Source organism: Pangasianodon hypophthalmus, chromosome 3 (assembly GCF_027358585.1).
Source record: "Pangasianodon hypophthalmus isolate fPanHyp1 chromosome 3, fPanHyp1.pri, whole genome shotgun sequence".
Taxonomy (NCBI): domain Eukaryota; kingdom Metazoa; phylum Chordata; class Actinopteri; order Siluriformes; family Pangasiidae; genus Pangasianodon; species Pangasianodon hypophthalmus.
This window is the reverse complement of record NC_069712.1, coordinates 16,333,607-16,359,489: the sequence shown is the minus strand read 5'-3', so window position 1 is coordinate 16,359,489 and position 25,883 is coordinate 16,333,607. Positions and strand designations below refer to the sequence as shown.

General features: G+C 38.1%; 3 protein-coding genes across 13 annotated transcripts in view; 1 reads left to right on the top strand and 2 right to left on the bottom strand.

Moving 5' to 3' along the window:
- zcchc24 (zinc finger, CCHC domain containing 24) overlaps window positions 1-15,682 on the top strand; it is a 33,221-nt gene extending 17,539 nt beyond the window's left edge. The window contains exons 3-4 of the mRNA XM_026932392.3: window positions 8,615-8,779; window positions 11,479-15,682. Coding sequence (XP_026788193.1) covers window positions 8,615-8,779; window positions 11,479-11,592 — 279 coding nt within the window. The 3' untranslated portion in view covers window positions 11,593-15,682. The remainder of the gene's footprint in view (window positions 1-8,614; window positions 8,780-11,478) is intronic.
- A 1,133-nt stretch (window positions 15,683-16,815) lies between these two features.
- On the bottom strand, window positions 16,816-20,484 carry ppifa (peptidylprolyl isomerase Fa). Of its 2 annotated transcripts, none has more exons than XM_034302962.2 (6): window positions 20,153-20,484; window positions 19,983-20,013; window positions 19,010-19,098; window positions 18,620-18,716; window positions 17,473-17,548; window positions 16,816-17,304 (listed from the first exon to the last, which is right to left on the bottom strand). In XM_034302962.2, the coding sequence occupies exons 1-6, from the start codon at window positions 20,291-20,293 to the stop codon at window positions 17,169-17,171; spliced, it is 570 nt and encodes a 189-aa protein (XP_034158853.1). In that variant the 5' UTR covers window positions 20,294-20,484; the 3' UTR covers window positions 16,816-17,168. The 2 variants fall into 2 exon arrangements, with proteins under 2 accessions (XP_034158853.1, XP_034158854.1); XM_034302963.2 differs by having other exon boundaries at window positions 20,099-20,238.
- Window positions 20,485-21,521: 1,037 nt separating this feature from the next.
- zmiz1a (zinc finger, MIZ-type containing 1a) overlaps window positions 21,522-25,883 on the bottom strand; it is a 113,303-nt gene continuing 108,941 nt past the window's right edge. For all 10 annotated transcript variants that reach the window (XM_053232591.1, XM_053232592.1, XM_026935835.3 and 7 more), the window contains 2 exons: window positions 25,594-25,857; window positions 21,522-24,691 (listed from right to left, as the gene is read on the bottom strand). In XM_053232591.1, the coding sequence (XP_053088566.1) occupies window positions 24,584-24,691; window positions 25,594-25,857 (372 nt within the window). In that variant the 3' untranslated portion in view covers window positions 21,522-24,583. The remainder of the gene's footprint in view (window positions 24,692-25,593; window positions 25,858-25,883) is intronic.

Genomic DNA, 25,883 nt, shown 5'->3' with positions numbered 1-25,883 from the left:
CTTTCTGTGTAAGCTTTTTGTATAGCTCATCTTGGCTAAACTAAAGGGCCCGAAATGTGAAACTATTTCACAACAGCACCCAGAGAGGTTTTGGTGTCACAGGAGTGTACTGAAGCTATAGTCTTCTGACTGCATATGATGTATATCTGGTGTAGGAATGCAAAATGTGTTGGATACAGGGACGTATATCCTGATGGCTCAGCTGACTATAGAGACACTGGATAAATACACACTGGATAAAAAGTGTATAATGTTTGAGCTGAAACTTATGCATAAAACACAACAGGGTGTGCTGTTACAGGAAAATAATAAATGACTCGATGGTGTGAGGCAGCCCAATGTAATGCAACAATGTAAGTCACTTTTTTTCTCTCATGAAGTTCTCTCTTGAATAATACAAAATAAAAAAAGCGTCTTGTTATGTTGCCGAGAAAACGCAAAGCACAAAGTCATCTGTCCTGAAGACTTTAACATGGAGGAAAACTTAGTTACAGGTTTACCTCTGACTGTTACAAAGTAATAACAAGGCAGCTTCCTTCCGTAAATATTAAATAAACATCTACAGGCTTCATCATATCAACGATTATTATTTGTTAAATAACAACCCGTTTTTTATTCAATTTTTATTGTGCTTAGATTATTGCTGTATCCACCATACAAGTCCCTGTGAATAAACTGTTACTATAGAAACGATAATGTATTAAAATGAGCACATTAGCACGTTACTATAAACCTGTGTTGAAATTATTAAACACCTTCTGACCAAACAGATTTGAGAGTTCTACCCAGATGTATTATAATGCATAATGTCTGATAGGTGTTTCATAGTGACTGTGTTTCTCATAGTGAAAGTGTTTACAGACCAGTATATATTTGGTAAGGCTTCTGGAAAATATCAGTGGTTTGTCATCTGTTGGCTGGTCACTGGGAATAGGAATCCAGCGATAAATGCAGATGTGGCTGGTTTGTGTATCTGGCATCAAGGTCACACTCCTCGTTTCTTCCACTAGACATTGATGCTGTGTCGCATGCTTCAGTCAAGGATTATGGGAAATGAATGCTATAGTACAGTAGAGAAAGAATCTGATATTTGGGTTGAAAGAAATTTGATATTATTATTATTATTATTTTGCTTTCTGTAAACTGTCTTTTAAATTATACATGTTGACCACTTAATATGTGTAATATATTCAATTTATTTAATACCACTTATATATATAAAACTTGGACTGGGCTCTTGTTAATTCCCTGTTCCTTGTCCTGGGAGGCACTGAGCAAATTTAGTGGTATTATAATAACTTCTCCATTTGTTACTGTAACTGAATGTAATTTTACTGCCTCTAAATTAGAACCCTGCTGGTTTGCACGAGCTGATTTATTGTGTGTTATGTTATTTAGGGTCCACTGCACACATATTGAGGTTTGTGTTCATTGTGTTTTAAAGCACTGTCATGAATATTGAGAAAATACAGAACTGTGGTGCTTTTTGGATTATTATTATGTCTATTTCTGTTAGCAACGGTTCACATTATTTCTATTCCTTTTGCCAATTTCAGTATAAGAATCAAAATAAACAAAACCATGTAAATATATATTTTTATGCCCTGCTGTTTTTGAAAAGCAGTCATAAAGCAGTCTTAACTGATTGTGTAATGCCACTGTTTATATTTAGCAAGATCAGCACACTTATCTCAGCATTAATGCGTCAGTAAGTGCATCTGGCAGTGGACACTAACACGCACTCATTCATAGCTGGTTTTGTACAAATACATCTTCCTGTAGAGCACATACAGTATGTGTTTGTGTCAAGTAAAATTTGGCCATCGCTTATAACTGAGTATAGGCCAAGGTTGCTTGACTTACACAGTGTATAAATAAATCAGCATAAATAAACAGGTGAATTATCCATGGCTTGATTTAGCATAAAGAGAGCTTCTCATTCATCTGTGTTAGTGGCTAACCCTGAAAGCACTTGGCCCGTGTGCCCTCTTTTTCTGCACCCGTTACTGTGCATGCATACATGCTATATTAGTCTGGAATGCACTAAGTGCAAACTCCCACTGACAGCAATCTTGACATGGTGAAGCAAATAAGCAGACTCGCACAGGATGCTGTACATTCATAAGTTTCTTTCCAGAGTTTGTGACTATTGTGTTCGAGAAAATGAAAATGTACTCAAAATTTAATTATAGTTTAGAATTGTAATGGCCATTTATAGGAAATGGAGCAGAAAATAATATGCAAGGGAACAAGAATCATGCCCTAAGCTCTGTTTATCTGATGAGCACATGCCTGAACATCTACTTAAATCAAACAATGTGAACTTCAATTAAAGGATAAGATGTCTAATCAAACACCCTGCAGCTAATTGTTTAAGTAAATATGAGATAGGTGACTGAGCTGTTCGAAGAGGCCAAAATTGATCTTGGTGCTTTTGCATATCTGTAAATCTATCTCCTCAGTATCTCAGCCAAGTCAAACACAGATTAGGAGAAGTTGAGTTGTATGTGTTTTTTTTTTTCTTGCTCTTCTCTGTGGGGTAATTGAGCATGTTGTATCTGGTGGGTTTGCTGTTCCAGTGTTGTGTGCAGCGGAGTCTCGTGGGAGCCGGCGCAGGGGCTCAGGCTCCTAGGCCTCCATTGTTTACGCTGATGGTTTCCATATGCTGGCAGAGGGAGCAGCCAAACTCTCAGGGCCTGCGCCAGTAACCAGGAAGCTGTCCAGCGCTATCTGGAATACTTGGAAACATGGCGCAGCTTTGTAATAACCTAGAAGTGAGTGCAGGGCCCAACGGTTGGGCTGCATTTAATTATTAAGTGACCTCTTGGAATGAGAAACTCCCAGGATGCCAAATGTTAGGAACTGGGCATATTATTCTTCAGTCTTACAGTGCAACAAAAAACAAATTTCCTCTGGTTGAGATTCAGCATTGTTGCATATTTTTTAAACAGATATCTGATAGATATAATAGTTATCTGACCTTAAACTAAACTCCAGGCATAAATAGGGAGTGAGTGTATAATACCATGTTTTATTCCTTACTTTGTTTAATCCAGGCTATACTCCATACTCAGAAAAAAAAGTACATAGGAACAGTGGAACAGACATATAGACTTATATGTACCTGTAATATGCCTCTCTGAATTAATTGTAAACTAACATAAACAATTAGATATAAATCGATCAAACTGAAAACAAAAACACAAAACTTCTATCACAAGCAAAAAAAAAAAAAAACAGTAAAAAGGAAAAAGGTTCATTTGTGATTTGAAGAAGTTTAAATTAAAAGTCACTAGTTGGATTTAGGGGCAGAAACAAATGTAATTGGCAAATTGAAGTTTTTAAAGAAAGGCCTTTTTTTTTTTTTATTTTATCTTCTTACTGAAATTATTGCACATTAAGCGTATATGAGCATATTTTTACACCTTCCATGACTATGGATGGTAGAAAAACACAGATCTGTATTTTTGTTTCAGATTCTTAAGCAAATATCCAAGAGTTTTTAAGTATTTAGTTAGATTTATTAAAATGTTGACTTAATGTCAGGTTAGATTTTGCAAGCTAATCATCACACTCTACTTTCAGCTTTTTCTTTCCTCTCCTACTTTGGATCCAGCTCCAGAATCATCTATCCTAATGCCATGAATAGCGAAGCTGCAGTGCTGATCCCAGGTCCGCTGCTAACACTGTGTTAGTGCCAACTTAACTTGCTTCTCAGGAGATGCCTTGCTTAATAATTTGTGAACTTTCTCAGTAAGTCAGAGCTCTCGGTTTCAGGAGGGCAGATTTCACTAACACTGAGGCATTGTGTGCGTGCAGCTTTATCATTTAACAGCACACCTGTTCCTCCTCGTCAGTCTCAGTGATGCAGTCTCTCGCTCTCAGGCAGAAAAGGAGACAGCTGCACCCGCAAGAAAAGAACCCGGGAAGACCTAAGGAAACACTGGCTTCATTTAAACTCTCTTGTGGGAATTAATAAATAACACCAGCACGCACCTGACTGGAATGCTCAGGCCTTTTGCAGAGCTTTCCGGAAATCACACACACACGCAGCTGATGAGTGTGACACTGTCACTCCTGTGTGTATGTCTCCAGGGAAGGCCATCTGCAGGCTAAGTCTTGGCCTTGGCTGAATCTCTCTATCCAGCACAGACAGAGCATCGCTTGATCCTCTCTTTTCATTGTGATGCTAATGGAGCTGTGTTACTGAGCACGCACTGGTACTCCCACCATGTTTATATTTACAAGGCACGTGCTCCTTTTATAAACAGGAGATCAACTACTGACAAATTAATACCACACACTTTTAAATTGTGTTACTACTGTTATAAACTTATTTCAAACAGAATGAACTTTTAATATGCCTCACGATGAGCATTCAGCTTGTAGTTACAAATTGTCTTTTTTTTTAAATAGAACATCAATCATGAGCTATTTCCAAGAATATATAATAGATTTGTATGAAAGTTGTAACTGTACACCAAAGTTCCTCTCTATTTTACAAGCCTAATTATTTTCATGTGAATGTTCAGCCCACACTGAACTACTCCAAGCTATTGTTTGCTCTTACCAAGAGTGGTTTGTGTGATTATTCAAAGATTATATCTGCTGGTCTTTTCCAAATTCACCACATCTATTGTGCAACTGAAAGCCAAAAGCAGTCCTCTGATTTGTATAGGCTTTTCTCCATCCTGTGTCTCGAAAAGATGGCATGTATTTCCTAACAAAAACAAAGTGCTCAGACGAAGCCAGAAAAGCGGTCTTCTACTATTTCCACCAAAAATGTACTTAAATGGCACAGTCGTGCTTCCAATACATGCTTCAAGTAAATCATGTCTTCTAGAAGATGTTAACATATGACACAGAAGGGAAGGCTGAACGATGTTGTAGTTGTAAACAACATTACATTTCTGAGTTAGATGTGCCATTAATTTTTAGGGTTGCAAAATTATTTTCCATATGGAATCTGCAGGTTGTCTGGATTTCTTGCAATATTTCTTTAAATGTGCAAAACATGTTTGCACATGAAATATAATGTCAGTGCTTGGAGCCACAAAAGCCCCCAAGAGGACTAGCATTAAATGAATTAAACAAACAAAAAAACAAACAAACAAAAAAAGACAAGAAAAGGCCAGCCTCGCTAGTGAAGATAAAGTCCAGGATACATAGAAATGCAGGAAGTTGATTTGGTATTAGTTTTAAAAAATCATTGATGGCTCACACAACAGATAAACTCCATAAATTGAAACATGTGTGAGCCTGCTGCAATACAGTTTGTACATACATCAATCAAAAAAGAGTGCTTTATTAAAAACTGTATTAAAAAAAAGGATATACAAGGGCTCTTTTTGGTTTGAAAACCATGTTGTATTAAATGATTGTAATAGGAAGGTTTTGGGGTATTTTTTTTTTTGCTGTCATGTTATATAGCGCTCCTAATGTTCCACTGCCATGGAAGCCACATACTTATCAATCATATGGCAGATCTTTTCCAATGATAATATGCCAAATCAACTGCGGTCATAGCGAATGTTTCAGGTTAGCACTTTCCTTAGGTCCTCGTTTGCTAACTTATAGACCTAATTCAAAGCAGATCAGTGGTTTTAGGAGGGGGCTTTAGTGTTTTCTAGTGTTATACCAGTGTGGGACCCATCTGCTTCTGATTTCCTCCTCCCTTCAGTCATGTAGGGCTTGATTGGAGGGCCCTCTCCAGCTGCGAGCGATGACTGCCGTGCTGTGGTATTTGTCCTGTTACAGGGAGGTTGGCTCTGTTGCTCGATCTCAGCCTCCTCCATCCTCCTTAGGGGACACAGCTGGAGGGCTGAGGAGGGGGGAGACACTGTTCAAAATCAGTTCCCTATTTTACCTCAGGAACAGCTTACAGTCACTGGATACATGCCTCTAATGTCCCAAGCAGCCATCAGCCCAGAAGTCGTAAGTTTTTCTTGAAGGAAGCTAGAGCATGATGATTCCAACAAAGATAGACAAAGTGACTGTGGTATAAGACATGTCTTTATCATTTGGTGCTTGCAACATCCCTGTGCTTAGGTGCGCCTGTGCTTGTGGTAATAACAGTAGGTTTTTGTGGTCCAGTGTACTTCTTTTTTACTGTAAAGCATGCATACTCTCTTTAAACATCCTTCTACTTTGACCAATAGGCTAGAGCTGGGATTCAGGGTGAAGTGGTCATGCTGCTTTTAGAGCAGTGCACTGAGTTCAACTGTGTAAACATGCAACCAAAATGCAGAGGCCTTGGCATCAATCTGTAATTTAGCTGTTTGTTGTTGTATTCATTATAAAATGTTGCCTTCAAAGGCAGGCACTTGGTATGATTTTGGAGCAATACTGTCCAGATAATTATAAACCAATGAACATAATTCAATGTGTTATAGACCATTAAATCTTGTGGGGTTTTTGTTTCTCTTCTTTGCTATTTTTTTATTTCTTGTAAAAGAGACATTTAGACAAACCAGATGTAGACTAGGATCCGAGCTCTTTTTATTTGTTATCCAAGTACCCTCATACAATTTTAGTGTTTTACTGAATTCTCGTGTATTAATGATGCACTATATGGCCAAAGGTTTGTGGTCACACACTTTTGGCCATATATTGTGATATGTAATATCACAAATTCAGATTCAAATTCAGATTGCAACTTTCTCTAACCCTTAATTTATCTGAAATCTATTAAAACATAAATCAAAATAGGTCAAGCTTTTGTAAACAGAGTATCACTAGCATGAGCCCAGTCCATGATGCAGAGCGATGCTGCTGCGAAGATAGAGTCTTTTTACATGAGTAGATAAAGTTGTGAAATGTCTGGGAATGCTCATCAGATCTGTCTCACAAGAGGATCAATCATATATTTCTTTGCTGTATGAACAAGCAGAAAATGTAGAATGTTAGCTAAGGTTGATGTGCTGCTGATGTACTACAAATGAATGGCGAAAGACTTTGCACCAGGTCATATTGTATATGACATCATAACACAGGACATTACACCACTTAAAGAACATAGAGCCGTGTTTTTAGTATGTTTATTCCATTAAACTGGAGTTACACCTAATGCTTAATAAATCACAACAATGGAAAGTATGAATCAGTGGGACTGAGGTCAGTTATGTTAGGGGTTTTATTATTTTTCCCTGTCCTAGAGCTCCCCACCCACACCAGTCCTACAGCGATGCTTGATCGGCCTTGCGTCAGTCCATTTGTGAAGTTTAGAAATGTAGCCACAAAACTCATGGTTTCCAGCTGCTGCTAACATGGGAGATGGTTTGTTGACAGTGGTTGAGTCATATTGTTTAAGGTTGGGGAGGAAGGCCTGTCGCATGCAGCGAGCCTGTTGTGACGCATGTTGCTGGCTCTTTGCACACTGGAGCAGATGCTAATGATTTCACGTCCCATAACTCATCTGGGACCAATGCAACATATCCACCATCTCTCATACTCACTACAGTCTGAAATCAGCTTCAGGCACAGAGACCCATCACCTAGAGACAGGAACTAACATGGCATGATAGGTTTCACATGGACAGACCAGGGCCTCTGAAGACTCCCGTTATCACCTGTTTGAAAAGCCGTGCTTAGAGCTCATGATGTAAAATATTTCAAGCCAATGATTGATTGGATTATTTTCTGTGTTTCATCATTTTCTGTATCTCTCCTTTAAAGACAAATTATTTAAAAAGGAGCCATAATACGCACATGCTGAACTGAACGAACAGAACACACTTGGAGGTCAGATCATATTCTGTGAAGTCTTGTCTGTGCTTAAATGATTAAAATGATTCTTTGGGATTCTGTACATAGAGTGCACAAATTTGAGGAGTGGTTGGATTCAGCAGTTGAAGTTATTGCTGTAGCTTACTTTGCATGCACCTCTGGTTTGCATTATAATGGCTTTGGTTTACCAGTGATGAACTGGTGACAGTAGAGGAGTTTTTGGCAGTCTGCATGCAATGGCGGTAATATTACTCTGCCATAAATTTAATGCATACTGTGTTCTGTTCTGTTAAAGGGAAATAAACTGACTTGTGGCATTTTCTAAATTTGTTTGTTTTGGATGTTGGCATTTCATGATCTCCCATAACGTTGACTTAAAACTCTTGTTTGTGACACACAAGGGAAAATCTGAGTTTTCCTTCTTGCAGTTGTGGCCTAGATATCAATGCCAGCATTAACTCACTCAGCCAAAACCATGCCCAAGTCTGTTTGTGAATATGTTTTTTGCATTTAAAAGCCCTTTGGAGCACATTAAACAAATATTTATAATACCATCAAAGCCTTGGCTAATATCATAAACAGTTTATAAAATACTGTGTCTACAGCCTTTCATTTGATGGACAATTTTGCTATAAAACTATTTGTCTAAAGTTGATCATTTCTTTTAGTTGACTAGGAATAGTAATATTTCTAACAGCAAGGCATGTGCTCTGCTTCACAACGTCTAATTACATTTGAATTACACGTACCACAGTGAGGTCTGGTGATGAATCAGGTGACAAGTTCTTCGACTGAACTTAACACTTCAGTCCAGGCTTATGCAAACTTTCAGCTTTGATCAGAAAAGGAAGAGACTCGTCTAACTGAATATTCTGCTGCTCTGTTTCAGGCTCGGCCCAAAGGTGAAGGACTGACACCTTATCAAGGAAAGAAGAGGTGCTTTGGAGAGTACAAGTGTCCCAAATGCAAAAGGAAGTGGATGAGTGGAAACTCCTGGGCCAATATGGGACAGGAGTGTATCAAGTGTCATATCAACGTATACCCTCACAAACAGGTGCAACACAGCTTTCACTACAAATTTCAGTATAGTTCATATATATCCCGGAGTATATACTGTGCAAGCATATCAAATTACCATGTGTGCATGTGAGTCCAGTGTTGACTGATAAGCATACTTGCATAATGTACACACACACACTGCACTGTGTGGTGGAATTTTTGTGATGGTTGGGGCACCTTGGGTTACCTTGAAACCTGAGATTGAACCCAGGCATTCTCATAACCCCCAAAAAATTCCTCTTCCAGGAAGTCATGTTCAAATGAGTAGATGAAGTGTGATTAAAACCACCACTACTCTTGTATAGTCTCACTAAAGAGTATTAATTGTATTTAATGGCTAAAAAGATGACACACACACAAAAACCCTGCACTTTAGTGTTGTTGAGTTACTGTATATTTAGTCCCAATTTCTGGGAAGTATGGATTAGATTAAAGGGTAAATATAGAAGCATTGATTGTACATTGTCCGCCAATGTGGCTTTAAAATAATGAGAAACTAACTGGTCTCAGGAGACTCGTGGGAAAAGGGTGCTCTTTTCATCGAGTTTGTTGTGGTTAACTTTTCTCTTGCAGGCAAATTCTTTGCCTTTTAAGCATTACCACTTAACATATTTGCCCCTGTTCTGCGTTTGAGGTGGGCAATATGCAGTCTCTATGAGAAGGCTTTGGGAGCAGATTTCACCTAAGAGACTTACCTCTCTTGTACGCATCTGAGAATCTAGAGAAGAAATTTCACCATCAAACTGGCTAAGGCAGAATTGTAAATTAAGTGTTGTTTGTGCAGGAACAGTTTCTCAGTCTAACGTAGCTAACTGTTTTAATAGTGGTATGAACAAATTCAGCAAAAATGTATTGTTTAATTAAATCACAATCATACCTTTTATTGAACTTTAGAGAATATACAAGTAAATGTAGCTAGTTGGCTAGGTATAACCAACAACAAACTGGTAACATGAAGTAGCTAGAGCTAATTCATTGGCCACCCATATCGGTATTCTGATCTTAATATATAAACTTGTTGTTCTGGGCACAATGGTGGTACAGTGGGTAGCGTTGCAGCCTCACAGCTCCAGGGTCCCCAGTTTGATCCTGAGCTCAGGTTACTGTGTGTGTGGAGTTTGTGTTCACATTCTTCCCGTGTACATGTGGGTTTCCTCTGAGTTTCCTCCCAACATGCAAAAACATTAGCTACACTAAATTTCCCCAGATGTTAATGAGTGTGTGAATGTGTGTACATGGTACCTTGTGATGGACTGGCATTCCATCCAGGGTTTATTCCCACCTCACTCCAAGTGCTCTGGATCCACCACAACCCTGACCAGGAAAAAGAGGTTACTGAAGATGAATGACTCATTATGTTGTCCTTTAAAATGTGTTACCAAACCACATTCAAAACTACACAGCATTTATTTTATTCCCGATCTGCTCACTTACTTTAACTGTGTAAGATGGCTAGTTAAGCATTTGCACAGTCTGCCATGTTGAAATTCATTTTCATTCACATGATGTCCTCAAACAATGTGGTCATTTCCTGAACTTAGGGAGGAGGTAGGTCTTACAGCCAAGGTGGATTGAGAGAGAAGATCCACGGCTAGACATCGTGTCTCTATGGTTATGGGTAGGCAGCCAACTCTTGTTCCTGTAAAATTTAAGCAATAACATAAAATGTGTGTGTGCTTATGTGTGTGTTTATTTTTTCATGCTGAAGGGGTGTTGCTGTACCACATTGTAATTTTAATCTTTCCCAATAGTTCCTATTAGGTGACTAAGTGAAAGTGTCTCAATAGTGCCTTTGCCACGCTAAAGTCCAATAAGAAAACTTTGCCAGAAATTCATTTAAACAGCATTTGGCAGTGACTGCTGGAGAGCACTGCTTCCATCAGTCTCCAATTTAATGCCTTGCTCTGGGAGTGCCCCTGACATCTTGTATGAGCAGACTAGAAGCAGAGGTATAATTCTATGGTTCCTCAAAGTTTGCTGCTTGACTGTGCTCTTCTGCTGTTTGAAGGTAATTCATTCCAGTTATTAGGCACATAAGCCAAATGCTTAATCCAGAGCGGTATCCGATATTCCTTAATATTATCATTCACAAAGCCCTTCACTCTTGAATAAACACTCTAGTGTAATACTACATCGCCTCCTCCCAATGACCCGTGTTAGCCCGATTTTCCATAATTTGTAAAATATAGCTGAGACACACTGGAAAGAATAACAGGGTCATGAAAAGATTCAGCAGCAGCAATCAGTGGGAAAACAAATGATTGTGGAGGTATTGTTAGTGATCAACAGCCAAAACCTGCTGGCTCCTACACATATTCTCAGGGTCTTTTGCATAATCTCCAGGAATAGTATTCACCTTGTCAACTGTCATGCTGGTGTGAAACTTTGCAAGAGTAAGCATACAAGAGAGATGGATTCCTGAAATTATTTCCAATGCCACTGAAATTGTTTTAGTGATCAGAATGTAATATCTGATACCAGTTCTATGATGTTTGACACACCCTGTCTGATGGATCCAGACTGTGGTTTGAAAGCTGAACACACTTCCATAATACTGGTCTTCAAGGCCTCATCACCATTTTTGAAAGTAACCACAGTCCTAGTCGGGTATTGAGGTGAAGAAAGATTTATGGTTGGAAGAACTGATTTGAACTAAGCGCTGAGTATGAATGGCGGTGTATTTTCTTTTCCCAGCGTCCTCTGGAGAAGCCTGATGGCCTGGATGTCTCTGACCAGAGCAAGGAGCACCCGCAGCATCTGTGTGAGAAGTGCAAAGTCCTGGGCTACTACTGCCGCCGCGTGCAATAAGGACCTGCAGGTCCGTGCCCACTGCCCATCTTACCCTCTGCCCTACCCACAAGAGCTCCAAGAAAAAGTGAAATGTGCCAAAATGTTTTGTAAATATCGCTAATGCAATTATGGCCTTGTGTATCAAAAGCATAAAACACATTTATTTGATATATGTGTATAATTGATGATTGAACATGTTTTAGAAGGGTGTCACTGCCAGTATTGATATCCAAACTGGGCACAATGGGTGACCTCAACCTTGTGCTCTCTGACTGCGTGTTTACAGACTGCCGTCATTTTCCCTGTCAAGTGAACTATGTGGATGTGCTGAGTGGTAAAGGTATTATATTAGTTCAGTCACACAGGGCCGAGTATGCCTTGCAATGTTCTTTGGGTCAACAGCACACCAATTTAACTGTGAATTAACAGGGGATATTGTAGTAGTCATCCCTGGCTTTTATTTGCATATTTATTTGTAATGTTTTTATATCGTCGTGCAATTGATTCAACTAAACTGGGATTTGTATGCACATATTGTTTAACCCCACCTCTTGCCATTAGAAACTACTGTAGGATAGAATTATCTTGTAAGAAACTTAGCAAAGTTCCTACTTTTGACATACATGTTTTGTGTGTGTGTGTGTGTATATATATATATATATATATATATATATATATATATATATATATATATATATATATATATATACATACACACAAAACATGTATGTTTATATATTTATATATATATATAACGGCATGCAAGATAACTTTACCAAACACTACAGCATTCAGCAGTCAGGACGTACCAGTTAACATTTTGTAGGGTTTTTTTTTTTTTGGACAACAATGAAATGCAACGTACACAAGTCTTAGTCATTTTACCAAGCAGTAGCACATTATATTACAGGTCTGAATGCTACAGGTCCTTTATTCTGTTCAGGATAGAATCAGTATTAGAATCTCCACGTATCATTTTGAATGTGGGTACCATTACATATAAGATGTCATGATGTTTAAGGCCTGCTAAAGGTAGGATCCTGACCTTTGTGTATCTATGCAATCCTACATTGGCTTTGTTTTCAAATAGCCGAAGTGCCAGATGTTTATGGTGTATTAATAGCATTTATTAGTGGATCTAAAAGTACTTAGATTATGTGCTAAAATCAGCCAGACCAGCTCTGATGTATGCATACTTATCTGATATCTGTCAAGTTCTATAATGGTGTAAGAACTTTTTTTGAATTTATATGACGGTTTTTTAATACCAGAGATTTTTAGTGACGGTAGTGATATCACAAAAAAAAAAAAAATACAAATATTTCATCTGTTCTAAAGATTTATTCATCATGGCTGTATAAAAGCTTTGCTTTTATCTGCATTTCCAAATTACCAATAGAATTGACAAATGATGGATTTAGTCCCATCAGAGCTGTGGTTTTTGGGAAACAATTGCCAGTCTAGATGAAATGGAGGTAAAAGTGAGAAAAGGACAATGTATGTTATAGTGAAAAGTCTCAAACTGACAAGACATGGATTTGGTTACAGTTAATTGAACATAGGATATCTTGGAAGTATTTGAGGAATGTAGGTTATTGTAAAGATCTTATCATGGGAGAAGGACATAAAATATTACTTACAAGATGGAAAGACTATACTGTAGTTTACCTCTGTTTTATAAGCAATTACTTCACATACTAAGTGGTCACATCTGAGTGTGATCAAAGAGCAGTTCATATATTATAACTTTAAATGTAGCTTTATTTTGTATAACAAAGGTCATTTGTAGACACATTTGTAAGCATTTGCTGATTGAAGTTATTACAGGCAGAATATTGTCTTGTCGAAAAGTCTAGATGTACATATAAAGTGAAACACATTTCTCGATTATATAGAATGTGTATAATTGTTTACTAAACTTTAGAAGTCCTAACCTCATATATATTATGTTGTCTATAATTGTTGTTTTGTAGAGACAAACTGATACTATAAGAAGTAAACCATGTCTGAAGGGATAAGTGTAAAATGCTTTAGGGGGTGATGTGAAACGTTGAGATTCCAGGAGGTAAATGTCATGTCTCATGCTGGTCTAAGATGTGAATTTGATGGGGCGGTAAAGTAACGGACCCATTAGCACTGAAAACATAAAACCATCATATATTTTTCCCTCCATGTAATACTGTTTGTGGTGCCTTAGATTTGATTTGCTGGTGGTAAATCATCACTACAGTCTGCTGCCGAGGAATCAGCAATGAAATAGAAAGATCACTGTCTCAGAAAACAGCTCTGTGCAAAATCGGTCACGCCATTTCATCAGTGTTAGTCTTCTGCTAGAGCTTCTTCATTACTCAATAAATGTAGTTTTACTGTGGAATCTTGTTGCTAATAGCTCTACTGTGCCCACATTGGTACATGGCAAGTTTTCCTTCCAGCCTCATTTAGCTTGGAAGGAGTTACACTGTGTTTTGATCATCATCGTAGGAGATCAGCCAGAGACTGTTTTTCTCAGTGAAAAGCCACGACTTCAATGTAATCGCTCGCTGCTGATTACTAAATGCTTAACACAAAACTGTCTGCATCACTATTCCTAAATAGTATTTTCCTCAGAAGTTAATTTCCTGATCTCTCAAAGTAGTTACTATTTACTCTCATGCACCCTTTCAGGGTAAAAGATTATACTGATTACGAGCACAACTCCCTTTGAAAAGCTTAACTGATGTAAGAAAGTCATAAAAAGAACAGATTACTATGGCTGAGATTATAATACATTAGTTTTTTGTTTTTTTTTAAAGCCCTGTGATGTGCTCGTTTTGCTCTTACAGCCAGAGAGGCCTGGAGCGATTGCAGGTAGTGATGTACATGCATTTACAGTACAAGTGCTTTTGCGGATGTGTTTGTCTTGAAATACGTATACTTGACTTTTATAGCTCACTTTCACCGTAAACTTATTTTTATGAACGATATGTGTATTTTGGAAACCAGTATAGATGTGGAAAATTTTGCAATTTGAAACCAGATGCGAATTTTTTTCCCTTTCAAAGATACAATTTTATGTACGCTTTTCTGTATATATTCGATGGCCATCATTTTTAAGTTAGCTCTTTTAAATGTTATGATGCAATATTAAAATTGTTTATGCGAAAAAGGGCAGATTTTTGAGATACAAAAGAGCTGGGAGTTTTTACATTGTTTTACAATAATCTTAGGTTTTATCCTACAGAAATATTTATGGAAGGTCTTTCTGCATTTTTTTTTCTTTTTTTTTTTGTATAAAAAGCAACAGAACTACACTATGAAGGAAATATTGATGATGACATAATATTATTCAGAAGTTGGTACATAATTATTATGCCCTTTCAAGCCATTTTATGTTTTGTTATTTTAGATATTCTCAGTATATACAGTAACTTTACATACTACAAATATAAGTGCTTTAATATGGCTATAAAATCACAGTGTGTCTGCACAGATGTTTTGAATAGCAGTTCTAGGAAAGCAATAATATTGTAATAACTAACACTTCATGTAAAAGACTGACTCACACCACTGTAAGTCAAACTGTATCAAACTGTGAGTGTTTTAATGTCACCAATTAATGCCAAGTCAAAGAATGAATATGAATTTTCTTCATCTTTTTGAAAATAAGATTTGCTTAATTGTGTGAGACAAAGAACTGTAGTTGAGTTTGCATGTGCATGTATTTTAACAGATTTAATAAGTATACTTTTGTGCAATTTATTATTTAATATTAGTTCATTTCTTGGAGACGTGCTTTCGTAGAGTTCACCTTGCAAATAACTGATTGTTATAATTAAATGCCTTTATTCACTTGTAGGGTATATCGATTAATACATATTTACTGAATGTACTGATGAATCTCTCATGTGATAAGTTAGAAACTCATATTTATGTTTATATTGTCTGTAACATTTTTGAAGTCATATTGGATTGGACGGAGCAACAGCATGGTAAAGGAGATTTTTAAAGAGAGAACAACTGTTGCTTAATGTCCATGAAATGGCATTCCGATATGTGCCTTATTTGTTAGTTAGGAAAATTGAATACTTTGTGCTTTTAGGGTTTGTCAAATTAAAACATTGAATCAAAATTCATTTTGTTTCTTTCCTTTGCTTTTTTTTTTTTATACAGAAGGATTCATTTCTTGTTAGATCCAGCTATATGCGTGTAAAGATTTCTGTATATGTTTTGGCTCCGACTGAGAGTTGAGAAATCCCAAATCTTTCACTCGGGAGGCAGTATGCTCTTGATTAATGATTAAGAGTATGGTCCTGGGGAGTGATGCTTGTGTAACAGAAATCCAGGTTTAAATCCAGCCTTAGGAATAGTTGTCATTCTGACATCAGGAAGAGAATTTCCGTCACTTCATACTTTCAGTACACTTCACTAAAGTAAATTTATATTCTTTGCCACACAGCCCACAGTAAAAAAGACAGATGTCTCTTTTTTTTACCGTCCACATAATGGCTTGTGATGATTGTAAACATGTGAGTGCTACATGAGAAAGTTGGATCTTGGCAGTGGGACAGATGTTCCTCTCGAAGCCAAGTTTCTGTAATTGGACTACATATTCCAAATCACTAAAAACTTCACAAGAGGGTGGAGGCCCAAATTATATCAAGTTTGTTTTACAACAATGTAGACTTAAACAGAACGGGAATGTGAGCATCTCCATGGCAACTCTGTAATCTGAGAAGTCAAACAAACCTTGTGATCTCAGCTTACATATGGTTTCATTTAAGAGAGTGAACTGTTTTTCCACAAAGATTCATAATTTACTTTCATAAGGCATTACTGTGATAAGCTACACCTCCACCTCAACTCACAGAGCATAGGGCATGGAAGGTATAGGCTTTTTGGCAAGTACTATAACAGAAATCTTGGCTTGCATGCCATACAAAAGAAGTCAATCTGACCTTAAGGTGGAGAAGTTTCATGGACACAGATATGATGTCACATCCTGTTCTAGGGGACAGGAAGTCTTGGCTAAAAAAAGGTTTCACATCATTGTCAGGAAACTTTAAGTTTAAGAGTGAAACTAACTTAGCTGCTGAGAGGACTCAAAATGCAATGGCGTGGAATTGTGGAAATTCACTTTATAACTAAATCCCACGTGTATATTCTGTAGGTCTGTGCTTAGGGATACAGGGGAAAAAAGTTGTAACTCTCATCTGGAAACAGCATTTCAGCCATTAAAAATGAAAGCCACAGGCACACAATAGGTTTCGTATACAGTTTAGTTTATTCTGTGGAGTTATACAAACTACATGCACTTCTCCCAAACAAAAATGTGTATATAGAACTTTTATGATTGATTTTACTTGTTAAGATTTAGCATGCAGTGCAAAAGTGCTTACTTAGCAAGCATAAAGCACCGAAACCAACTTCCCCACACATAAAAGTGGGTCATATTTATTTGAATCAAAAAGATATAAAACATTACATCCCTTTAATCATAAAGAATTACATCCAAATGCAGGATTGGCTCTGAATTCAATCATTTACATTTTGGCTGGAGATTAATCATTTACATGAGAACAGTCAGTTGTCAGCTCTGTACAGTGCAGAGACCTGTATTATTTAAGTTCCCCACAGTCTGTGATGACAATCTTCTTAAGTGTTCCTCCATCATGCAAACCATATGACTCCATTACCCTGACAGTCTCCATGCCCTCTTTCACCTGACCGAACACGACATGTTTGCCATCAAGCCTGAGGAAGAATAAGAGCAAGCATAAAGCACACACTATGATGTGTTCGACTTCATAGCTAATAAAGTACCACAAAAAACAAACCTTAAACAGAGCAATATGTGTTTCATACATTATAGTGTCAGTAAGACAACTTGATCCTATGTGAATGCAGGCAGTGTCTGCGTACCATTCTGTTTTGGCAGTGCAGATGAAGAACTGAGATCCGTTGGTGTTCGGCCCAGAGTTCGCCATTGACAGCACACCTGTGAAGACCAAGACGAGCAAACATTACACACTGCAGTCTCAATCCGTAATCCACTACTGACATGTTTCATAGTGTACAGTTTAGTACATGCTTTACAACTGAAAATGATTTAGTGGCCACATCATAACAAAAAAAAATAAAAAATTCCAAAAGTATAAGAAGATCAGAAAGGGGGTGGGGGTGGGGTGGGGGTGGGCCAGAAAATACCAGTGCAGAGGGCACATCTGGATTGGGTAAGTTATGCTTCACTACTATAATTATATCCAGGCCAGAATTGCACAAGCTGACACTATTTGGCCATATCAATCTATCAGGAGGGTCTGTTGGTTTAGGAACCCCCTGGCACCAAAAATGCACTGAGACACTGATGTTGACTTTCTCTAAAAGTAGGCCATTCGCCAGGGAATTACAAAATCTGTGCTCTTTACTACTGAGTCCTGTGCCACCATCTAGTGGAGTGATCTTAGAAGTGAAACAGGCATCTACTCTCGCTCGAAAATGCCCGCCAGCTCCAAACATTTGTACATAACTAAAAATAGCCAAAAAGGTCATATTATTAAACTGTAAAGATAGAATTAAAATATCTTGTATTATATATAAAAATATAGTAATATCTGTACCGCCTTAACCTTTTAAAAGAACACGCAACATTAGAAAAAACATTCACCAGCACTTAGAAACAGAAGCAAGTCATATCTAGACATCTTCCTGACATGCATGGAAGCTGATTCCTCCTAATAACAATAACCTAAGAAATCATTTTATATGTTTCTATAAGTCCATATCCTTTGTCCCGTCTCAGTGGTTCCTTACCTCATATGGTACTGTACCATAATGTTAATTATTGTTGTGTACAGTTCTCACCTTGTTCTGTGTTACATACTGTGTAACCTGGTTCTACGTTAAGTGGTTATAAATAAAATAAATGATTGAACCATGTTCATATTTCCTTATAATAAATGAGTGAGAACCAGTAAATTGCAAAAGGCTAAGAAAACCTCTCATGTCAATCAAAATGTTAAAAAACAAAACAAAACAACAACTTGAGACCCCCAAGCTGTTCCATCACCTGGTCCAGTGTGTTTCAACTTGAAATTCTCATCTTTGAATTTCTTTCCGTAAATTGATTTTCCACCGGTGCCATTGTGATTTGTGAAATCTCCACCCTGTAGAAATAAAAGCAATCAGACTGTGGCACAGGCCCAAGAACACATGCTACAGTCGCACAGTGAAGATGACTAATACTTGCTGCTTAACACTACTTTATGAAGGCAACATCTGCTATGCTGCCTGAAGTGAAAATAGAGGAAATCCCAAGGTTATATAGTCACAGGCTGTTCCGTCAAGGTAGATTTAAACTGGAATAGATTCTGTGATTTCTTCATACCATGAAACTTCTCTGTAGATATATAAGTGTGTGACAATTAAATGTCTGTCCGAACTGGTAATGCAGAAATACCTGACACATGAACTCAGGAATGATTCTATGGAAAATGGATCCCTTATATCCAAACCCATGCTCTCCTGTACACAGCGCTCTGAAGTTCTCTGAAAAATAAAACAATTCCATGTCAAATTCAATTACGTTAATGCCTAATCATTAAGTAAGGAGTAAAAAAAAAAAAATTATGGGACATGCTGGAAAATAATCCACGACAAGTGGTGTGATGCGGTCCGACACGAAGCAGGGTTACAGTTACAACCTAGAAGTTGATTCTTTTCCAATAACAGCATATCCTGAAGGGTTTGATTCCTCTTATAGCACAGCAATTTGCTGACAATTACAATTTGGAACTTAACAGTCGTGCTTTTCAAACGGTTATAGTTACATTTAATGCTGTGGAACGTTGCAAACAAGGTGGTACCTGTTATTACTTTATAGCAGCTATATACAGTTGTTCATTTTCTCTCTCTCCAAGTTAGACAGACAGACAGACAGATAGATAGATAGATAGATAGATAAAATGCAGCTTGTCTCATTACAAGAAACACTAGTTCTGTCCTGAAGTCTTTTTTCCTGTGGTGTAAAACTTGCTGACTGTTACAAAGAGCTGACACCTGAGACTCCTTACACACACACACACACACACACATATATATATATATATATATATATATATATATATATATATATATATATATATATATATATAAAAATGGGTTATATGCTTTTCTTTGTAAAACACGTTTTTAATGTTTATTAAATATGTTAATGTTTATTAGTGCCTGTGAAATTGTTACTATAGAAACAATAAAACATTAGGACTAGCGCATTAATATAAAGCTGTGATTTGCCTCGCAGCCGGAACTACTGTCAGAGCTGCTGTTACAGAATATTAATCAGCGCCTTCTGACCAATCAGAGTTGAGAATTCAACAGCGCCGTGCAATAGGTTTAAAAAACACAAAACAAAAAAACAAGCATGGACTCACCTGCTGTTTTAGGAACCACATCTGCATTCAGCTGGATAAAAACAAGAGGATCCGTGATTTAGTGCACAAAGCAGTACAGATAAAACATGTGACAAAGCGGATAAACCTCTACACACCTGATGGGTGATTAGTTTTATAGTCTAGTGTGAGTATATACAGGAGCTTCTTACTTGGATTATAATTCTGCCGATAAACTCGCCGTCAGCCGCAATGTCCAGGAAGACCAGCGGATTGCTCACTGCTCCTGACAGCAGCCGGCTGGCGGCGAGGGCGAGCGAACAATATTTTAAGCGGTTTTTCATTTGTAACATGGTATCCGGTTATAAATAATCTGTAAACGTTAAACTAGCAGGACAGTGCTGGAGGTGAACTCTATCTGTTTACAGAAGGCCGAGTGAGAGTGAGCGCGTTTTAGAGTAGAGCTGAACTCACAGCGCCCTCGTGTGGTCACCTACTGTATTACACCTCAGAGCTGAGCACTGTGTAACCAGCATGCACTATATGGCCAAAAGTTTGTGGACACCTGACCATCACACCCATTTTTGCTTTTTGAACATCCCATTCCCCCCCCCCCCCCCCCCCCCCCTTTTCCCCCCTTTATAATGTTATAATAACCTCCACTCTTCTGGGAAGGCTTTCCGCTAGATTTTGGAGAGTGGCTGTGGGGATTTGTGACATTCAGCCACAAGAGCATTAGTGAGATCAGGCAGTGATGTCAAGTGAGGAGGACTGGAGTGCATTCGGTGTTCCAGTTCATCCAAAAGGTGTTCAGTGGGGTTGAGGTCAGGGCTCTGTGCAGGACACTCGAGTTCTTCCACTTCAACCCTGGCAAACCGTGTCTTCATGGAGCTCGCTTTGTGCACAGGGACATAGTCATGCTGGAACATGTTTGGGCCTCTTAGTTCCAGTGAAGGGAAACTGCAATGCAAATGTAATACAGTTGTGTGCTTCAAACTTTGTGGCAACAGTCTGTTAAAGACTCACATATGGCTGTGATGGTCAGGTGTCCAAAAACCTTTGGTTGTATAGTGTATATACTGTACATTAATATTTCTGTGAACTACTTCTGCAGTAGTGTAGTATCTTTTACTACATTTTTTGATACAGTGACTAGATTATAAATCGCAAAGAAGAGGAGTGAGAAAATAGAACAATGTTGTGTAGTCAGTATCTGGATGTGAGAGTAATTGGGTGTTCGAAATTAACCCTTTAGAAAAATCAATAAACAAACTAAACCTGACAGAGCACATTGAAACAAATATTTTATAATGTATAATATAATGTAGGTAACTTTACACTTTATTTCATGAATCAATGTTTTAAATGTTACATATATAACATCCATATGTATACTGTATATGTTCATGTACATACACAGTATATATGAATGGCTGAATCCCAAAAAGCTCCCTACTGAACATAGAGCGCAATACATGGGATTTAGCGACCATGCTTTTATACATGTAGAGCACGTATATAGACAGAAGAGCAATTAGCTCTAACCAGACAAACAGACCAAAAAACAGACTGACAACTTAATGAGCGTGTTTCATCTGAATACATATTTATTAGATAAATATTAGGATGTCACAGCATCTAACTACATACAGTTTTGCAAGACTAAAAATCACAATTAGTTTATTTTCTTCCGAACAGTTTAGAATATGAAATGATTGTACACAGAATGTACAAAACAAAAAAGACAACTGCCACTTTAGGCGCCAATCACCTCAGATTGTACCTTTTTTTTTTCCTCTGATCGTGATATCAAAATTGTACAAACTATTAATTTGGTTACAATCTTTTGGAACCACTCCAGGCCCCATGCCCCGTCCTCCAAATTATTCCCCAGGATTTTCTTCATCTTTTGTAGCACCTTATAGAGTACACAGGTAATGGAGCAATACACGGAAGCTAATTACACAAAGGTGAAACAAGTGTGTCTCTTTGCCCCCATAATTCCCCTTTTCTAGGAGGCATTGGAAATATTTTACATAAGTGAAACAAAAGAACAAAAAAAAATGGAAAGAGGTTCCACAGACGCTAACAAACACAGATTCATTTTACCCAATTCGAGTCTGATAGGAGGTTGCAAGCTTTACAAATTCTAAATACACAATGCACATTCCCCTGGGGAAAATGAATACATTTCTGTTAACGTGTCTCTATGTCATTTACATATATACATGCATCCCTTATGTCCCCTGCTAGAGTGTTCTTTCAAACCGTTTCCCATTGAGACCTGTGGCTGAATCAGGGACAAACAGCATCTAATTCATTTCACTGTAACTGTCTCATCACATCGACTCGCTTTCTTCTCCAATAACTGTACAGCTACAGTAAGTGACAGGTCTAAAACAGGGACTCATCTCAACAACCTGCAGTGCAACCAATGTGCAAGTGGAGAGTTCAGTTCAGTTTCTGTCTGTAGGTGTCTACAAAGTAAGAACAAAAATGTGGCAGTGCATCAGTTAAAAAAAAAAAAAAAAAAGACATACAAGTGAATTACAAACCAACTGGAGCTACAGGCTAAAACACATCTGCCTGTTTAGAAGGACTTAAAATGCGTCAGCAACGAACATAAGGTCTATACATAACTGAACACCAACAGTCGGTGATACAAAATAATTTAAAATGGAAATGAAGGTTGAAAAATAAAATACATTGTGAAAGGTATTCAGCTGTATGCATTTGTGAAGCTCAAACAAGTCAATGTATTGTCTGAGCACTAACTCAAAAGGAAAAAAAACTTAAAGCAAACATACAGTACATTCTGTTGATTAACAGAATTTAAATAAGCAAGGAGTAATGCATATTTATATGCAGTTCCTATTATGCTGAATTTATACTGTGTTTCATAATATAAAAACTGTTAAACAGTAATCTGATGTGTTAAGTGGTTTCCTTTTCGACTAGGCGAGTTGGGCCTTACGCCAAAATGTACACACATGGCGAAAATATCGTTTCTGAGACTCTTTCAGGGGGTTATGGGGATAAAAATAAAACAGATTATGTAGACTTGTACATAGACGTGTAACCTCTACAAAACAAAGACCATAAAAATTATTGTACCATACAATAGCATGTGATAATTATATTGTTGTGTGAACGCACTGATGGAAATGAAGGTGTCACATGCTTAACCAGCTCAAAAGAAGATTATTAGCTTAGTATGCCAGGTTTGGGCCATCTCCTCCAATCACTATGCAGAACTTTGGTAATACATGGCCATTTTGTAATAAACGCACATACACTGTACATTTAGAGAGTTACACCAACAGGGGGAAAACAGGAATTATATCATGAACAATATATTGCGCATAACAAACGTAGTCTTTACATGATCATAGTTCATGTTTAAAATGAATAAAAACAGGACAGAGGAACACGTCTGAACGCACTGATTTAAAAAAGAAAATCAGTCTACACTTCGGTTCGGTCACTAAAAACAACGTGGGATTGGCACGAGTGCACAATGAACACACTGTATGCACACACGGAGTTCTTGTTATTCATGACATCACAGGCCTGGGAGGGACAAAGCTCATGCATTAAATGGGGAAAGACTCCCAGAAGAGACAGCTGACAGAGCATACGGATGTTTTAACACTCAAACTACTCTTTAAAAAGTGATTGCATTACTTCTCACGTTACAAAAATGAATTGCGTTGCCCACCGACTTTGATTCCACAGTACTCTGAGATGGAGAGATTTGTGAAGGAGGTACAGTGCTGGTTATTGATGCACGTTATCACACACACAGTATTGATATGTTGGTGTTCCTATAAAAAACAGTGAAATGAATTGTCACAATGCCCTCGGGAACTTGTTCTGATTTGAACACAACACTCGTGAGTGAATATGATGGACAAAATGAGATATGATATGCCGATCTGAAGAAGATTCCCACACACCACGCGTTCACACGTTCCACATGAGCTACAGAGGACTTCAGAGGCCCGGCATTAGTCTGTGAGATGGGAGTACCACATTGCTATGATGCTAAACCTCGCAGTGACTGTGATGCAGCCTTTTGTTCCTGTGATGTTTTCCTTCTCAGTCTTCCTGTTGCAGTTCTGCTGAATGCTGTTGTGCTTTTTCCAAGGGACTTCTGATATACAGTGAGGACATCCAGTCAAAAACACTAGATGGAGATTTGGGAAGCTGTGGACATAAAGCTTGGAAGAACAAACCTCAGAATGCTCATGGGGGACACACACATAAGCCAGTACAGGAAGTATCTTTTTTTTCTATTCAGGTCTTGCTTTTCACAAAAGGAAAAAAAATCTGAATTAAAAAAATGCTACAACACTTTCCTAGTGAGCACACATACAGTTCTGTGTGACATATATTCTTATGATTATAGCTGCACAGTTTTTTTTTCATATTAGTATTGAAATATCACTTTAGTGCCAACCAACATGGCTGCCATACATGTGTGGAAAAAGGACGTCCGTAAAAGAGTGAGATATTTACACAAGTAGAGGCAGAGGGAGGACGAGTGTTTCGCGGTTGTAAAGTACTGAATTGGTGGTCAGGGTTCTGCTTGACTCCTGACAGCTGAACTTGTCAGTGCCTCATGTAAAGGTGGGTTAGGGAAGTCAGTTGTTCTCAAAGAGGGAGAGCAGATCGTCGTTGCTGTTGCTTGGGAGGTCCGGAGGGTCCAGATATGACAGTAACTCATCTGGGTTGGCCAGCTCGGGCAGCAGCTGCACACAGGACAAGACAAATGGTTTCACATCAGGAACAGTGTATAAAGTACTCAACATCTCTTCATTGTATTAATTTAGTATTTAAGCATGTACATAAAGACTTTCCTTTATATTCATAATGAAGTATATTTGTTTCTTCAAAACAAACTGAAACATGACTAAGCCTGTATGACAGCAACAACCATGCCACAGTCAAAGTCACCGAGGTCACATTTTTCCCTATTCTGATGTTGGATGTGAGCAGTAACTGAAGCTCTTGACTTGTATCTGCATTATTTTATGCACTGAACTCCTGCCACGTGATTGGCTCATTGGATAATTGCATGAATAAATAAGCAGGGGTAGAGATGTTCCTATTAAAGTGGCTGGTGAGTGTAAGTAACTTTAAAAACATCAAATAAAAGACAGGACATACATAATAAGTTAAATATATAAAACATAATCCTGAAATAAATACAATATTACTGGGGTCCATAACAACATGTATGTAGTTACACATAGTTCATAGATTAAAGACTGAACGAGATATGTAATGGCATACTGATTATATTTTAATTTAATTTAATTGAGAATAAGCATCATGTTTACCAACTACATATATGATCGTGTTATTTGCAATCATCTCCAACAATCCCAGTCAGCTCAAATAATTACGATTAGAGGCTTGTGTGATAAACGTGACAGACTACTAAACTACTAAACTTTTAAAAGGACTTGGATAATTGACAACCGTCATATACGCAATTTATTACTTATATATACTTTTTTCCTTTTCCCATTTAAGTGAGCAGAGCATGTAAGCCAGCCATGACTTTGCAAAACATGTTCCCAAGGTGTGACCGCTCAAAGCACAGACAAATGACTAATGCAGTGCTGCTTTGCGCGCGGACAGTACTCACCTCCAGAGAGGGCTCGGGCATGTCTGCTGCCCCCTGACTGCCCACCTGGCCCTCAGCACCAGGGTTAAAGGTCATGTCACTGTGCGTGTGGCTGTTGGGGCCAGGCTGTTGCTGCTGTGTGGGCGGAGCTTGGCGTGGGGGCGGGCCAGATGAAGGGCCGCTGTGATGTAATGGCTGTGCAGATTGGCTGTTGGGGTGGGGCGATACGTGCATGCCTGGTGGCATGGAAGCATGGGATTGCTCAGCACTCACAGGATGAGGCATCTACAGGGAGAGCAGAGAGAGGCAGT